The sequence below is a fragment of the Rutilus rutilus genome (assembly GCF_951802725.1).
Source record: "Rutilus rutilus genome assembly, chromosome: 24".
NCBI classification, from domain to species: domain Eukaryota; kingdom Metazoa; phylum Chordata; class Actinopteri; order Cypriniformes; family Leuciscidae; genus Rutilus; species Rutilus rutilus.
Window position 1 is genome coordinate 4353498 of NC_140228.1, and position 18705 is coordinate 4372202.

Here is an 18705-nt window from a genome sequence, read left to right on the forward strand (position 1 = left end):
AGGGGAACCTTCCGTGCCATGCATGATTTCAAACCATGACGTCTTAGTGTATTACCAACAGTAACCTTGGAAACGGTGGTCCCAGCTCTTTTCAGGTCATTGACCAGCTCCTCCCGTGTAGTTCTGGGCTGATTTCTCACCTTTCTTAGGATCATTGAGACCCCACGAGGTGAGATCTTGCATGGAGCCCCAGTCCGAGGGAGATTGACAGGCATGTTTAGCTTCTTCCATTTTCTAATGATTGCTCCAACAGTGGACCTTTTTTCACCAAGCTGCTTGGCAATTTCCCCGTAGCCCTTTCCAGCCTTGTGGAGGTGTACAATTTTGTCTCTAGTGTCTTTGGACAGCTCTTTGGTCTTGGCCATGTTAGTAGTTGGATTCTTACTGATTGTATGGGGTGGACAGGTGTCTTTATGCAGCTAACGACCTCAAACAGGTGCATCTAATTTAGGATAATAAATGGAGTGGAGGTGGACATTTTAAAGGCAGACTAACAGGTCTTTGAGGGTCAGAATTCTAGCTGATAGACAGGTGTTCAAATACTTATTTGCAGCTGTATCATACAAATAAATAGTTAAAAAATCATATATTGTGATTTCTGGATTTTTTTTTTAGATTATGTCTCTCACAGTGGACATGCACCTACGATGACAATTTCAGACCCCTCCATGATTTCCAAGTGGGAGAACTTGCAAAATAGCAGGGTGTTCAAATACTTATTTTCCTCACTGTAAGTCCCAGAGTGTGTATGTGAAGTTTTGGCTCAAAATACCCCACAGATATTTGTATATAGCATGTTAAAGTTGTCATTTTTTGTGGGTGAGCAAAAACGCACTGTTCCTTTAAATGCAAATGAGCTGATGCTCCCGGCACAGGGGGCGGAGCTACAACAGTTTGCACTAACACACATGCGCTGAAAATTTCAAAAACTTTTAGCCTTTTATGTTCAAAGGTGTCAGAAAGATGGAGAGACTCAAGAAGAAGTGACAACATGTAGACAACATTTCTGAATGGTTAGTTGATGAATTTATGTAGCTTATGTGTAGTTATCTTCTAGTCACTGATTGGCATATTTTGCCTTGATAATCTATAAATCGTGTTCAGGGGGCGGGGTTTATGTAAATTCTAGGGTTGGTGATGTCACTAACCCGGGAGGAATGTCATGTAGTCTCTACCAGCCGTTTGTTGTAGTCCTTAAAAAGTGATTTCTCTAAAAGAAAATATCTCCCTTTGCGTTGAACTTTGAGCGTCGTAACTTTGCAGATGTTGTTCATGCTCAAACAGCAACATTACACACTGACTAAAGTTAGAAAAGTCAAATCATATTCAACCACCCCTTTAAGTCAAGGGAGTCATGCAAATATGCATTTACAAACAATTACCATCCAAATAGGGATAAAGTCTCCTTAAACACCAAAAAACGCAAATCACACACACACACACAACATAAGAAAACTCCACATAAAAACAGTAAGAACACATAACAGTCAGAAAAAGGTGATCTGTGCTGGTTATGTGTCGACCTGCCAAACCAGGTTAAGTTGCAGGTGAGTTTCAAACTGTCGGGAAGGTGTAGGGCTCATGCAGGACTCAAAGGCTGTGTTCAAAATGGAATACTAGCTCACTAAATACTGCACAGTATACAAGGTACACCCCACCTAGTGTTTAAAATAATATTATATGAAACAGTAGGTATTATTCCATGCTAAAACTGTAGTATGTGAGTGGAATCTAATTTTGCATTTTAAAGTGCCCCTATTATGCTTCTTCTGACATTACCTTTCATGTAGTGTGTAATATAGCAGTTTGTGAATGTAAGAATCAAAAGACAAATGAAGTTATTTGGTGCGTCCCAATTCGCATACTATCCGTCCTAAATAGTAATTAGTACATCCCAAATCGTAGTATGTTGAAATGAGTGTTACAAAGATACCCGGATGGTCAACTATTTCCGGTCAGAATCCGAAGTGCAGATCGATGCGCACTCTAACGGCTAATATTGCCCACAACCCATCGCGCGTTGGACGAGGATTCGGTTAGAACTACAAACTACTACAACAAAAAACTACAGACATGGAGGACGAATCCGGTGGAACTTAGAACTACAAACACGAGTGAAAAGTGTTAAAAAACTACAGACATGGAGGACGCGCGAGTCCGGCGGTTATGTAGAGAGGTTTAGAACTTTTACTGTCTATGGTTTAGATAAAGGGGGTTGAGTGATTATTATCAGTATCTAACCTGACGAAAATGTATTTATTCAGTGTTGTCTACATTATATATGCATCTGCAGCAGCATTGTGAACTTTTGTAAAAATTTGTTTAGCCATTCACTTTTAAATGCATCATTATATTCAAATTGCAAACACATGAGGAGAGTTTCCGCATGAAAGACCCACGACTGGCAGATGAACGTGCAACTACATTTCTCTTCGAAACGGTAGGAAGTTAAATTAGATTGAATGGAGGATTTTAACTGTGACAAGATGATTGACAGGGCAGTTTACGGTGACAGGATGCACGCGACAGATCTGTCCGTTAAGTAGTATGTCCCAAAGCTTGCCTACTCTTTTGCTACACACTCAAAAGCATGTACTTTTTCTTCTCAAAAAGAGTACATACTTTTAGGGCGTAGTATAAGTAGGCGAATTGGGACGCAGCAATTGTCTCTTAAAAGCAAGAAGTGTTTCTGAACTGTCTGAAACGAGTTCTAGTCTTACTTCCTGCTCGAACCAATGTAGGTTTGTAACTAATTTGCATAATGCCAGCCTATGGTCTTCACTGGCTGCTGGTGAACGTCTACTTTGCCCCGCCCTCAAACACTGTAGCTATAGTTGAGACCGGAAGAGTTTGGTTTGTGTTGTCGACACGTCGAGAAGACGCTGTCTTCTGTGCTAAAAGCAAATCCACTTTAATGCGCTTCCAAAGGATGAGACTCGCGCTGGAATTGATACGGTAAAACAGACGCCATTGTTACTGTTCATTTCACTGTGTATCAATTGCTGAGGAAGAGCTGAAATTCAGATATGGTAATGAGTGTTTGGTTTCCTACACTTGCTGTGAGCGGTCAACCAATCACAACAGACTGGGCCATATGACCAATCAGAGCAGATCAGCTCTCGGAAAGGAGGAGTTTAGAGAGAATGAATCCTTTATCGAACCGTTTCAGACACTGTGAGAAAAGAGCTGATGCTGCAATGTATATAATAAGAAAATTAAAAGTGTTTTCTGACCTTGTAAACCTATTGTAGGAGAATCCAAAAGAAAATTAGGAATCTTTAAAATAGCATAATAGGAGCAGTTTAATTAAATATTGTGTAAATATGTCCAATAAGAGAGGTTAGAATCATGGCAGTAATGCTTTCGGTTAGTTCCTCACACTGGATATGGAAGTGGGACGCTTTGCATTTTTGTGGGATACAGTATTCTGTGCAATATGCTCCATATTCCATGCTAACATAGCCGTACTCTCACAAGAGCGATGAATGCTTCACCTGTTGCACCTGATGGGGTCACAGCGGTCAGCTACCCCCGACAAACCCCTCACTCTCTGCCTGACAGGGCAACGCACACATGTGAGGACACACACACACACACACACACGGTTTCATACTTCATACACATAAATACTAGGCCTGTCACTTAAAAATAAGATTAACAAATTAACATAAATTCTGTATAGCTTATTTTTACGAGAAAAAAGTCAGAATTGTGAGATAAAAATTTGCAATTACATTTTTCTTTTTTTATTCCGTAGCGGAAACAAGCTTCCATAATTATGTAACATTTACTATAAAAAACTGAAAAAATAAATAAACATTGCAGAATTTTGTCACTGCCACTGACAGATTCACAAACTCAAATGTAAAATGGATTGTAGTGGATCAATGACTAAATATAAACTATATATTGATTTTTTGTATCAATTTTTGTATTTTTCTATATCAATTTTTATTTTTAATCAAGTGACAGCACATAAACAAACAACAAAATTCCACATAAATGTACAGGAATATCAATACATTCAGAGTTGTCAATGGCTGACAAGAATATTTATGACACAGACAGACACACACACACACTCTCTCACTCTCTCTCTCTCTGAACTCTCACCTTTGACCTGACCCCACGCATCTGTCTGGATTTCTCTTTCTTCAGGAAATCTGGGTTACTCTTTGACTTCATAATGTCTGTATCGAACACAAATACACTTCAGCTCATACATATACACAGACACAGTAAAATGTTTAGTGTTTGTTCACACTCTTATTGTAATAATGTGGCCGGAGTTTGGGAATGATCTGAGACGATCTAATATGAAATCCTCCGCATCAGCCAATAACTGATATTAACACTGTTTTTTATCAATAACAGAATCGACATGATTTACATCTACATTTCTGTTTTCAAATATTTTAGGTGCATTTTGAGTAAGTAAAGTAAAAAAGTAAAGTAAAAATGTAGTAAAATGATTATAATACTTATTTTATATATTTAAAAATAATAATAATAATATATCGTTTAAGTTCAGTGTATATGTGCACTTCTTAATTGCTATAATTAAACTGACATTTTTTAATTAATTAAACTTTAGTTATGAATATCAGCATCAGTCACTGAAAAATCTATATGGGTTAATTACTAGTACTTCTATGATGCTTTTTTATCCTTCAAATAATTTGGTGCACTACGGAAGAAACCAAATCATGTGGATTTGAAACGCCATGAAGCGGAGTAAATGATGACAGAGTTGCCATTTTTGTGTTAACTAATCCTTAAAGGGGTCATCGGATGCCCATTATCCACAAGTTAGCATGATTCTTTAGGGTCTTCATGTAAAGTTTGTAACATACTTTGGTTAAAACTCCTCAGTGGTTGTGTAAAACAACACCCTTTCTACCTCCGCAAAAACAGCTCTGTTCACAGCGACCTGTATCGGTGCATGTCTCTTTAAATGATAATGAGCAACTGCTCGAATGGCTGAGGTTAGAAATATGCTAATATGGGAAAGTCCGTCAGTGGTCGTGGGCGGAGCATGAGCAATATGACATCATGGTGCTCAGAAAATCAAAACGGCCTGATTATTGAGAGTGTTTAGACAAAAAAAAAAAAAGTGAATGGATTTTTTTCAATGTATGATGGTTGTCCACACAATATCGCACATTTATATGCAAACACCATATAAAAGTGAATTTTGCATCCGATGATCCCTTTAAAATGTCTCACCGTATCCAGCAGTAACGCCACTTCCTTCAGCGTCTAATTCCCCAAGAGCTTCTGTAGCAGCCAAAAGTTTCTCCCTCAGCTTGTTAATGTCACAGTCAGCTTTAGCCTTCACGATACTCAGCTCCGTGTAAATGTCCTTGTACTTATCTGAGGCATACTTCTTATCCTGCAACACATATGAACGACACATCAGAACGCGCTAGCATGTGTTCGGAGAGCTGTTAAAGAGAAACGCATGCACTGAGAAACACAACTCATGTGTGTGTGTGTGCATATTACTCGAAGTGCCGTGTGCAGCTCGTCTTTGAGAGAGTTTATTTCCTGTTTGAGGTACTGGATCTCTGACTCCTTCACTCGCAGCAAAACCTGCAGCAAAACAACATTTAGATGATTAGTGCATGACACCTTTAATTGATGAAAATTCAGATGACAGGGTTTGTGCTGTACCTCCAGTTCATAGATGTCTTTGCCTTGTGTCAGAGAGGAAGTCAATTTGTCTCCACTGATGCAGGAGTGCATTCTGGTGATCTCCTCATTCAGACGATGATTCAGTTCCTGTAACACACACACACACACACACAAGTTTATGTTTATATCATGGTGGGGAACTTTATTGACTTTGCAAGTGAATACAGGCAAAAATGTGGCCAGGCATAGGTTATTTGGCTTTAGATAAGTGAAAAAACACACATCCAAACTACACTTTTAAGGGTTTTTATTTTATCACACTTTATTTGATCTATTTTGTTGTAGATTTCAATTACAATACATATCTTTGAAGGCCGTTTTCTCAAAATGAGTAAGATTTTTGAGTCAAAATGAGTTAGAAATCTCCACTTCTATATTCTGAAGAGTTTGTTCATATAACATTTGCCTTATTTATGGTGATTTCTATTAGTTGTAATTTGTATCCTATTCGCATGGGTTGTCTTGCCATAAATAAAGATTATCTATAATTTACAAACCTTAAAAACAATTATTTAAATAAACTTTATACATTTTTTATAAGACAGTTTTAGTCTCTTTATCAGGCTGTTTTCAGAGAGTTTTCAGAAAGTACTGGTTGACCTGGTTGTGTATATGCAGTTTCTGGTTCTCTCGCTGGCACTGCCCCAGCGCCTGTCTCTCTGCTTCCAGCGCTTGAGCCAAATGCGCGTTTTCCAAACACTTCTGAGAATATTGCTCAGACAAAACCTCCAGCTCGCGATGGATAGACTGCAACTCCTCTCTGCATGGACACAATGTAAATAAACACACATCAAAACTTCCAAAAATTTGCTTGGTTAAAAGCATTAATGAATAAATGTAAATCTTCTTAAGCCCCTTTCACACAGAGATTCCGGAAAATACACGGATAATGTGTCCCGGGATCGTTTGATTTTGGTTCATTCACACTGCCAGTGATTTTCCGGAATCTGTGAGTGCGTTCACACACATCCCGTAAAGACACGTGACGTCAGGATGTGATAACTCCTGTCAGATGTCAGTTCTGCTGATAACTCTTCGTCATTTCTACACGAAGACGAGTCCATACTCCCCAGTAGCGCCACTGGGTTTGCCGAGTGGCTCGTTCCCCGTATGCTGTGGTTTCTAGGTTGTAGAAAGGCCCGTGCGATGGCATCACTACGACACATCCCTTACGGCATTGGTCCTGGTTTTTGTTCACACAGGGCACGTTCCGGGACTAATCCCCGCAATGTTACAAGGTCCCTATCCCGGCATCAATCCCGGGACGTGTTTGCGTTCACACAGAAGGCACTCTAGCAATTTTACGGCAATTTCCCGGGATCAATGCGCTGTGTGAAAGGGGCTTTAGTGACAACGGTAAACCAGAACAAGAGTGATTTGTGCAGATGTAGTGATGTTTGGGGTCTTACTCGTACTGTCTGCGCAGCTCCTGGATGTCTGCGCTCCCACTGCTCATCTGCGATCGTTGCGTTTTCTCCAGTTCTTCGCGATGAGCGTTTTTCATGGCCTCAATCGCTGCACACAAAACAATCTACTGTGATGCTTCAACTCAAACTGGAAGTACTTCATTGTCAATGAAAAATTGGTGTATTTTATATACAGTGGCACTTTTATTACCAGCAATAGTGGCATTTGTTTCCTCCTCCAACAGTCTTTCTTTCTCCTCTAGAAGTTTCCGGATCTCCCGCTGATGGTGTCTCTGGATGTCCTCTATCACCTTCTGGTGTGTCTCCTCCATTGCTACAAATCCACGCTCGCATGTCGCCTGAGTTCCACAAACAACATCAGATCACAAACACAAACAAACACCAAACACTATCTATCTACCCTAGCAGGCTCTCTACTAGGGCTGGGTATCTATTGTCTTTATGGTTTTGCTACATTTTTTTTTTTTGGTACACCATCTTGGTGGCTTGATGGTGGATAAAACGTCTATAAAATTTACTCAGCAAAGCCCATTTTTCATGTATTTGACACTTTAATGGTCAATTTGGAGTCTTTGAAGAATTTTGCAATGCATTCAATTGACAAGGCATACATTAAATGATCAGTCTTGGGATTTCAAATTATGCAGATGACAGATCTTAAATCAGAAAACCAATCTTTACCCAGCCCTACTCTCTACAGAAGCAAACAGAAGTTACAAACAGGGTTGGGTGCTATCAAAGGGGATGGCTGGATTCATCTTGTTCATCATTTAAACATTTGCTCTTGTGATGAGAGATGACAGATAGCACAGAGGAATGAAAGCAAATCAGCATGATTGATTGACTAGAGCGAATTCATGCAGTCAAACTCTCACACTAACACAGTAGACAACAATGCTAACACTAAAAACACAAGGTGTTTTGAACACTAAAACACAAGGTGTTTTGAACACAGTAAAAGCACGTCTGAGCACAGTAAAAGTAAAGAGTAATTTGTGATAGGTGTCAATCATGGTCATTGTGTGTGCTCAAAACTCCCAGTGCAGCTAATGTGCACTACAGCATTGAAACAAAGGAAAGCATCATGGTTATGAGGCTACAGGGTTGCAGTTATTTTCAAAATTCCAAGAGGCCATATATCATAAATGATATATATATAAAACATAACTGTGTTGATTTGAAATTTCTGTTTCTAAAACTTGTATAAACAAATGCAATATATTCCCAAAACGACTATCAGCTAAAACCACTGCAACCCAAATTAACAGCAACAAACTAAAAACATGGCGCCATGGCAGTGGATGGGTGTAACATTAAATTTGAAAGGTGAAAGGTTAAACCTTCAGACTGTCCAAGTCTCGTTGGTACTTCTCCCTCAGACTGGTCAGATCTCCATCCAGTGGTTTCTGTTCCAGCTCCTCTCTCATGCGGCTCAACTGCATTTCCAGCTCCCGGACTCGGAGCAGGGACTCTGAATCCCTGCACGTTACCTGATCAGATCCATCCCCTTCCTCCATGGGACATGCGTCGTCCTCAGCTTTGTTCTCCACTTTCTCGTTCCTCTCCTCCAGTGAGCAGATGGTCTGGCTGTAGCATTCTTGTAGCTTGTGGAGCTCGTCTCTGTTGGTGTGTTCTAGTTCCTGGACCTTACCCTGAAATTCCTGCTCAAGTTTCCGGATCTGCTCTTTGTGCCTCAACTCAGCATTTTCCATTTCAAGCAGCAGGGTCTCCACTCTGTGTTGGTTGTTTGCGGCACACTCCATTAAGTCGAGCTCTCTGGTTGTCTGCTCCTGCTCGGCCCTTCCCATCTCTTCTGCATGCCTGCTCTTCAGCTCCTCTTTCTCCCTAAGAAACTCCTCTTCCAGCTGGGTTAGGTTCTGCCGTTGCTCCTGCAGCTCCCTGAGCTTATAGGATAGTTCCCCTCGTAGCATGTCATTCTCCTCCTGCAAGGAACTTATAGTGTCAGTGAAGCTCAGATGCTCTTTCTCCACGCAGCTCTGGTAATGCCTTTGGATGGCTGCAACACTCTCAGCGTGTTCTTGGACGAGCACTGCCATGTTGCGGCTAGTCTCCTGGCAAAGAGAAAGTTCCCTCGTGTGACCTGCTCGCAACCTGCAAGCAACATACGTGACCTGCACCTGCATCAAGGCCTCTCGCATGCAAACCGAGCTGGAGTCGCTGCGCCATGAGCTCATTTGGATGGCATTCGCAAGTCCGGAAAGTGAATTTGTTTCCCCTTCCTCGCAGACCCTCTCAATTTCCTGAGAGAGATTACGGAGGGCGTTTGCTTGCTTCTTGAGCTCAGCAATGAGATTTTCCCAGCCTGTTTGCAGATGTGATTCTGATTCTGCACTATGGGATAGCGTGCCGATGGCTAAGTGTCTGCGGACAATCTCTGCTGCTAAACTTTGAGCTTCCTCCATCTCAATCTGCTCCATGTAGGGAGCAAGTTCAGGAGGAGTGACATCAGCAAGATGATCAGTATTGCTTTGGGGCATGCTCTCAATTTGAGCATGCTTTGATGCACTAACAGCATCTTTCAGAGCCATGTCTCTTTGTTTTAAAGTTTCATTTGCTTTGACCAAGTCCTTTTGAAGCTCATCAAATTTTTCCTGAAAATTCATTGTTAGATTCTGGAGTGAATAGGCAAGCTCGGCACTAATGCAGGCATTCTTGATGGCATCCTGTGAAAAAGCACTATTTGTTAGTTTACCCATCTCCAGCTTGTCCACCTCTGCCAAGAACATGGTCTCCAGCATAAGTTTTCTTGTAAGTATATCAGCATAAACAATTGAGAGACAGCCATCGCAGTCCTTCTTGATGTTTTCAGCATCCTTGTGAATGGAGTTTAGGGCCGACATAATATCAGAGTTCAGGTCCTGCAGAGAGAACCCCATCCTCTCCAGAACTTCAGCCTCAAAGGATAATGTTCTGGCAAACTGTTTTATACTTTCCTTACTTGATTGCACATCTGGTGCATCAAAGGTCTGGCACGACTCATAAAATGTGCTGCCCTTCCTCAGGTATGTGGTGGCACAAACCAGCAGTTTCTCTACTTCTGCAAGGGTACAAATGAGAGATTCAGTAGAACTGGTCTCTTTCTGATTGCTAAGAATTTCTCTGACTTTTTCTGTGCAAGACTCTACCAGTGCCAATGCCTTCTCATATTCATCAGTGTCTTGCTCACCAAAAGTCTTGAGGGATTTCTGACTGGATTCATCCATTGGTAATTCATCACAGGTTTTAGTCGTGCAGTCCTCCATGGTTGCTCTGGTGCTCAGATGTTCCTGCATTGCTGAAAGATCAGGCTGGTCCCGTATCTTTTCAGTGAGGTGTCTGAGCTTCTCCTCTGTGGCCAATAGTTTGGTTTCCAGAGCATGTATAATGGAGATGAACTTCTCTGGATCTCTGCACTGCTGGAATGAACTGTCACTGGCTACACTGATATCTTGGGTCAGGCTCAGGTCATGCACGTGGTCTAGGCTCAGATCTTGTGTCAGATCCAAAGACGTGTTTTCCATTTGAAATCTGTCTGCTCCCTGGGACTGCTGATAGGAATGGCACTGGATGGTGGAAAAGCGAATCCTCTGCCGCTTTACCAAGGACATTTCCGTCTCTGAGCTACTTCTTGCAATAGGAAGTTGGGAGAGACTTGAGGATGAGGAAACATTATGTTGCATATCTTTCAAACCCTCAAGCATGTCTTCCTGGGAGCGGCAACGTCGCATTCTGAGATCTGCATATCCAAGTCGCAGGGCATTGAGGTGTTCCTCCAGCTCAGCAATTCGATCCTCGGCAACCACCAGTTTTGCCTGTAGCTCCTGTTCTGCTCTTCGGGACTCTACCAGTCCTGGATAGTCATGCTCCATTTTAGAAAGAAGTTCCTCTTTTTGCTGCAAGCAAACTTCTGTTTCTTCTAGACTACTGCCTAAGGCAGCCATCTTTATTAGGGCCTCGCTCAAGTCCTGCTCCTTCTGTCTGATTAGCTGCTCATACATTTCCTTTGTCTGCTTCACCTCCTCTTCCTTCTCTCGTAACACTTGACTTATCCTAGCAAATTCTTCCGAGACACGCTCGTACGAGCTCTCAAGGGAGTGATAGTCTGTTTCCACCGTCGTTAAACATGCCTGTTGCTTTCCAACCTCTCGGTCAGCCTCGGAAATCTGATTGAGGAGTTCTTGACAGCGGCAAGTAAGCTGGTCACGTTCCTCCTCCAGCCTCCTCACACTCTCCCGCAACATTTCCACCATATCCGTCTGCACCTCCAACTCCTGCTGAAGACGATGTACTTCATCCCTGAGTCCCATAGTTTGCATCCCACCACTCCCTCTCAGCAGCGCCTCCACTTGTTCTTGTGCCTCTTGCAGTTGCTCTTCTACTTCACGCCTCCTTTCTTCGGATTCTGACAACCTCCAGGTCAGTCCCTGTCGCTCCCGCTCATGTTTCTCCTCCAGGCTCCGCTGCTCTTTTCTCTCCCGCTCCTCTCTCATAGTCTGAGCTTCCTCAATGGAAATCAGACGCCCAGTGGCCTCAGAGAGTCTCTCCTGTAACCTCTGCACGTCTCTGTGCTGGTCTTTCTGCAAAGCTTGCTGCTGTTCGAGCTGCCTCAACTCCTGGCTCTTTTCTAGCAAACTGGCTTCAACTTGACGTAGGCGTTCCTCGCTCTCTCGCAGCTGTGACCGCAATGTCACCTCATTTCGGACCCATTCTTCCTCACGTTCTTGACAGCGAACCCGTTCAATTTTCAACTCGCTACGCATTCGTGCCACAGCCTCCTCGCTCACGACAATCTCCGCCATGGCAGCCGTTAGCTTTTCCTCCAAGGCATCAATCTCTGCCTCATGGTGTCCTATGATATCTTTTGCTTCACTGTAGCTACGCCTCAAGCTGCTAACTTGTTGACTGGACTTATCTTGCTTCCGACGCTGGGAATCCAGCTCGGACTTTAGATCCTGGTTCAGTTTGCTGAGGCGCTGCCATGGTGCTCGGTGAACAGGGGTAGACGCTGCATCAGACGAAGGCTTTGCAGCGGTTGTGTCACTCTTTAAGAGATTAAGAGGAAAGTACAATTAGTAACAGGAAGACTTCTCTTTTATGGCCACATACATGATGCTCAACGTCTTCTAGGCTGTGGCTGGGAACCCAGGAACGTTTGGAGTTCAATTTCCGAAGTTACATACTTACTCAAGCTTTCCACTGTGCTTTTTCAAGATAACATCAAAGATGGAGAAAATGGTGCTCAACAATGAGGGAAAAATGTGAACAACACAATTAAAAAAGTGAAATAAATGATCTAAAGAGGCCGTGGAACTACAGAATGCAACTATGAAATGCAACTGTGTCTCTGTGGATAATAAAAATGACACTGTACAGAAAAAAATACAAGAGGAAACTTAAGAGATGAAGGAAGAAACAGATGGGAGTAACACTACACCAGATTATAAAACAGCAACTAAAGGAAAATGAAGAACAGAGGAATGATAACACCATGCAAATTATGCAAAGGATGACAAGAGATGAATGAGACAACAACAAACAAAAAACAGAAAAGCACAGCTGAAAGCTTGCCAGATGTTCACACTTGTTATCTTCAGAAAACTTGTAGTTTGGTTACAAGAGTTTTAACCAAAACCCAGTCAGAGCCCAGGGAAAGAAAGACATTGCAGATCAGTTAGCACCACTCATGCTGAGAGTTTCATTAACACCCAAAATTATATTAGTATTGAAATCAAAAAAGAAAGAGCCACAAAAAACTACAGAAGATTTTGATTTCTGTGTCTTTTCTGGCTAGGTTCAGTTCTGTTTGGGTACCTGTAGCACATATCCTTCCCGGGCGTTCTGCTCTCTCCCACGCGCATCCTGAAGTTGCTCCTGTAAGACACTGTTCTGCTGCTGGAGTCTGGCTAGCTCCCTTTGTGCCTGACCCAACTGTGAACATCAGCGTACATCAGTGGAAACCAATCAGTTTTGAATGAGGAAATTACACAATGTTCAGAACTGATCTGAATGCAATAAAAAAAACCTAAGTACATAACATAAGCACACAAGTAGTCGGCACCTGCACATACTCATCATTTTATGATGGAAAATGAGGCAAGAAATAAATACTGATGGTTCTTACCTCCTTTTCCAGGATGGTGGTCATCTCTTGTGGAATGACTCTTTCTCCAACAGGTGTATTTGAGGTGTTAGGGGAGCTGCCAGCGATCGGTACCTGCTTTTCCTCTCTGAGGGGCGTTGTTTCTACCTGCTGCCACCTCTGCTCAATTTCCACTTGGACATTAGAGTTTCTGCGGGCCGCTCGGTGACCATCAACCTCCTGCGTGTCCCTGAGTTGGTCCACATCCATTTTTCCTTGTTCCTGTGGCACTTTATGGGGGAGCTTTGACGAGAGCTCTGATGCATTGACTGCACCTGGTGTCGGTGTGGTCTGATGGTGGTGCACATATTCCTGCACCACTTCTTCATCTCGCTGTGGCAACTTGTCAGTATGGCTGGTGGTAGTAATGGAGGACGACGTCTGATGAGAGGAGGAGCTAGAGATGGGGGAGGAGGCAGTAGAGGAGGTGGAGGAGGAGGGTGAAGATGAGATAGTGACTGAAGTGTCTGCCCTCTTCATTGAGGGTTGTCCGCTCTCGTTTTCTTGTCCTGGGCGGAACTCGGACCAGTCAAATGTTTTAGAGCGTCCCTCTCGCTTGTTGACTCGACTCTTTTGCTCGGGAGGAGGCGCGGAGTCTGTGATGACCTCATTTGACTTTTTAGCTTCAACTACAGAGCTGTTCGGGAGTTGCGAAGAATTAGGAGGGGGTTGGATGAAGTTTTGCTCCACATTTGATCTGGTTCGCTCTTCTGGAAGGGAACTGTGACAAGAGAAGATACTGAATCAATACACTATACAGTATAAGTATTTGAATTATTATTGGTGCTTGCTTAGGTAAGCATCACTGCCACTCCCTAAATATTAGTTTTTTCACAAAAAACTGTTGCATATGGCATTGTGGGTCAATCTGAAAGGTTACCGAAAACACGCAGAATCATTCCCTAATTGTGGACATAATTATAGAGGGTATGCATTGACGTCACTTTCCCGCCAGAACACGCACCCCTCAGTCAGACTGAGTGGCAAAAGAGCTGCTGTGTGACTGGATTTAATGGTTTAAATGAAAGGTTGGACTTGATATAGTGTTCCTTAAAACTTACCAAAAATCCACTGAAATGCAGCCAGGAATCGTGGTTCCTGACATTCACAGTATATGTGCCTGATTTCGACGCAGGAGGAAATACATAAAGCAAATTTGTCTTTGAATGCTTTATATAAATACAATATAGGTAGGCCTAAATCCGGTGATCACTTACAGTATATCAATGTTATAGATAGATAGATAGATAGATAGATAGATAGATAGATAGATAGATAGATAGATAGATAGATAGATAGATAGATAGATAGATAGATAGATAGATAGATAGATAGCCCTAAAACTTTTTTGTCAGTGTTTTTTTTTTTTTTTTTTACATCCAATTATGCAGAATATACGACGGTAAATATTTAATTGATGAGTTGTCAAACCAATATATAACAATACAATATATAGGGTATGATTTTACGGCAAAATTCAGCATATTGACACCTTTCACTGCCTGGAGTCCAATTGTTTCTATGAATTGCATTGATCCATTTGCTTCTGTTTTCTGTAGCTTTCGGCAGTCTGTAAAAATATACCTCAGATTTCTTGTCAAATCTGTTTGTAAAGTCAATCTCAAAGCTCTTTCCCATTTTAGATGTGTTTTGGGTGTTCTTCGTGGCATTCACGCTGAAAACCAATGCTGCCACTCAGTATTTTTGCCACTCAGTGGGCGTAACCGCAGTCACTCCAGCCGATGGTGACGTCACACGCATACCCTCTATACCAAGATGAAAATGTGTTGTGAAACATGCACAGTGTTAACAAAGAGACTACAGCTGTCTAAAACACACACACACACACACACACACACACACACACACACACACACACACACCCAAACCACTGAAGACAGGATGGTTTGATTAATGGTTAGTAGGGTGAGGAAAACCATTTGATCACTGCATGGCATTCAACCACTGTCAAACATGTCGGTAAACACTCGTGTGTGTCTGTGCGCGCTGCAGGGTGTGTTCTAAAAGTGGGCACTGATGCAATGCTATTTTTCATCTCCTTCAAAGAATGCGGTGATGTAACATCACAACAAGAAATGGGAGACTGACGAGGTGTAAACATAAATTGTGCTGTACCTGCCACCCTGTTTACCAGTATCTTCAACAAAAACTGTCAATAGATGAAGCTGAAATATGCTTGTAAATATATTTAAGTATTAAAAATATTTTCCTTTCAAAAATCTATTACATTTGGTTTTAATGCATTAAATAAATTATTTAAAGATTTTTTTTTTGTTGATATAATTATTGGATATTTTTAACAGGCCTAAAATAAGAATTATCATCCAATAATTCATAACTGATAATTAAATTCTGTATTGTGATGACTTCAGCTTTGGTAAATGTCCCATATGGATTAGATTTATAATTAAATGAGCTGTTTAGGTCTTCTGTTGCACGTCTACCTAATTTCTAATATCCTTTAGAAATTACACAGAACACCACCATGCCCTAAGCAGACATGTTTTTTCTAATGTGTGTCTTTATATGATTTTATTTTAAATTGTCTGTCCATAATGAAAAGGTTTAGGTTCTAGGTCTATCCAATGTGCAGCTGACAAAATGTCCTTCGGTCAGACAGGATTTCACACGTATCACTTTATCATGTTGCGACTGGTTAACGTGGTGTGAAACAGCTGGAATTTAAATAAATGTAACACTACTATGATAAATAATCTGGCCACACACACACACACACACACACACACACACACAGCAGCGATGTAACTCTCCAAATTAACTAAGCATACATTTGTGAAGGCTCTTCAATTTCATTTATCTCTTTCCATTCTGTTTGTAATACAATTAAGTGTACTAAATGAACATGTTAAATTAACAGCCCCATTATAAACATAGCAAACAGGCAAACGACAGAAGCAAAAAGGGAACAGGAATTACTAACGTAACATGACGAAACACAATCGCTAAACTCAGCTGACACAACAGCGGCCACAAATACACACACAGGTTTGAATAAGAACAGGAAATGCCAACCTGGGCATAAGAACTGAAAGTTTCAGAGACACATTTTTCCTGTGGTCAGATAAACGGAGCAGGAAAAACACAAGAAAATAAATTATACAGGTAAGTTAGGAACAGAAGAAAACAAAAATAATCAAGTTTTTGAGGAAATCTCAAGAGGAAAAATGGAAGTTGACATCTTTCCAAAGCTCAAATGCTTTCCGGAAAGCATGTACTGTTTATATAAGGGTGTGTATCTTCAGGTTAAGTTTGTAATTTCTGCATTACTGTCTGCCGAACTCACGGCATTGGTTGAGCCAGTGTTGTTATGCCAGGCACAGGTGAACACAGGTGCAGAAATGACACACTTCACCTTTATAGTATAGATTTTCCTAATTAAGTTACAGAGGGAAGTCTAATTTGTAAATGTTTGATGTTCTTTTTCTTTTTCCATACTTTTCAAACTAAACATGATGTGGAAGCTCACCGTGTGACATCAGGAGCGACGGTGGGCCGCATGTTCTTCAGAATGGCCTGGATCCAGTTTCTACGTATCCCAGAGGTCATGGCAGACAGTGTGAACGCCCCTTCTTTACTCTGAGAGGAAGACAAGGACACTGAGTCGACTGATCTGATGTATGACAGCTGAACTAAAACAGACTATTTCTGTTCACTTCTGACATTGCTGTTCAATTCGACTACAAGCGCCACAGAATATATTGTAAATCCAATGAGTTTCTATAACTTTTACAAGACTTCTCCAGTCATGATTACTGAACGATTACTGAATGATTTTATTTTATTAAAAAATAAAATAAAAAAAGGTTAACAAGTTTACTTAACAATAATTCAAAGGTTATCTTGTACTTTTTTTTTACCACTCTCAAATAAATAAGAATTTCTTGGCTATTTTTTCAGCTCTAAATATTTCAGATCCAATGAAATATAATAAAATGTAAATTATTATATTTATATTATAATATTATAAATATAAATAAATATTTCAGAGCAGAGCATAGGCTATAAAATTTATATTAATTATAGGAAATATTATCTGAGCAAATATATATTTTTTATAGGCCTAGATATCACAATTTTAAAATTCCTTGACATTTCCATTTTTCCACGACTGTGGGAACCTTGCAGATTCACAAAACATGTCACAGTCCGGCATCTTTCTCTCAGTAACAAGATTATACCACAAGAAATGGTCCAATCACATACTGGAATAAAAGTTTATGATATACATCTAGTGACAACTAGAATCTGACAGATCAGACGGCAAGAGGAGAGTTTAAGATGGGAGTTTAGTATTACGTTAGTTTATCCGTGGCATTCTCCATCCAAGGCATAAAGATAGCAGGCTGAAGTTATATTTACAGTTGTTATTCATTTCTTGACACTGACGCCCCGCTGTACGTCTGTACACAGAGGCGGCCAACGCTTTCTGCTATATCTGACGTCTCTAAAATAACTTTAAAAACAGCACCAAGGAACCTATCATTCGCCAACTAGACGAACAACACAATATCAAGTACATCTCAACAGCTTTATTAATAAAACACAGGAGCATGTAAATTAAACATTTATAAATTAAAACTTTATCATTATATCTGTAGTTTTTCTGCCCATTTTTGTGGGGGAGTGTGAAGGAAAAAAAAAGAGCATTAGACAAACGTCTGAAGTGTGGCATTGGGCCTGTGGGGTGTTATTTTAGAGGGAAGTGATGATGTCACAGCTGCTGACGGATCAGGTGACATTAGAGATGAAACAATGCTTAGCGAGGAACAGCGTTAGGGTTACAGATAACATCACCAGGGCTTTATTTAGGTGTGAAAACATACCACTGCAATCCTAGTAACATATTTGTCTAGCATCAATAACTCAAGAGCGCAGGGATGGACGGCATCAGTTAAGGTTCACCGAGTCCGAAATTTGTGTATGCACTTTTTTCGTATTCATCATTCGGTCTGAATAGTCAAAACACCTCTAAAAAGGCTTGCTACGGATGCGAAAAACGTGTTTATAAGACGGACGAAAGTTTTGGAGGCAGCGTGTAAACGTGATTGACACAACGCAAGGTCGTATTTATTTTTTACGGACGGACTCAGTGTGCAAGGACCTCTACGGTTAGATCACTGAGCAGTTTGGGTATATACATAAACAAAGGGTATATACACTACTGTATGTTTGGAATAATTTTCTAATGTTTTTGAAAGAAGAGTGTTATGCTCACTAAGGCTCCATTTATTTGATCAACTACACAGTAAAAACAGTAACATTGCAAAATATTATAGCAATTTAAAATAAATGTTTTCTATTTCAGTATATTTTAAAATGCAATTTAATCCTGTGATCAAAGCTGAATTTTCAGCATCATTACTCCAGTCTTCAGTGTCACATGATCCTTCAGAAATCATTCTG

At 40.9% G+C, this 18705-nt stretch overlaps 1 protein-coding gene and 1 gene segment (V, D, J or C); both read right to left on the minus strand.

Moving 5' to 3' along the window:
• The window catches only part of LOC311284461 (Ig kappa chain V-III region MOPC 63-like), a 945935-nt gene that overhangs the window by 180102 nt on the left and 747128 nt on the right, over window positions 1-18705 (minus strand).
• Window positions 1-18705, minus strand: part of LOC311284125 (myosin phosphatase Rho interacting protein) — a 53367-nt gene that overhangs the window by 3927 nt on the left and 30735 nt on the right. For 7 of the 9 annotated variants that reach the window (XM_084398984.1, XM_084398981.1, XM_084398983.1 and 4 more), the window contains 12 exons: window positions 16769-16878; window positions 16315-16353; window positions 13243-13981; window positions 12933-13049; window positions 8462-12163; window positions 7312-7459; window positions 7104-7209; window positions 6295-6454; window positions 5674-5781; window positions 5506-5592; window positions 5227-5392; window positions 4114-4190 (listed from right to left, as the gene is read on the minus strand). In XM_084398984.1, coding sequence (XP_084255110.1) covers window positions 4114-4190; window positions 5227-5392; window positions 5506-5592; window positions 5674-5781; window positions 6295-6454; window positions 7104-7209; window positions 7312-7459; window positions 8462-12163; window positions 12933-13049; window positions 13243-13981; window positions 16315-16353; window positions 16769-16878 — 5559 coding nt within the window. Of the gene's footprint in view, window positions 1-3494; window positions 3555-4113; window positions 4191-5226; window positions 5393-5505; window positions 5593-5673; window positions 5782-6294; window positions 6455-7103; window positions 7210-7311; window positions 7460-8461; window positions 12164-12932; window positions 13050-13242; window positions 13982-16314; window positions 16354-16768; window positions 16879-18705 lie in introns of all 9 variants that reach the window. The other 2 variants (XM_084398980.1, XM_084398979.1) reach the window with 2 other exon arrangements.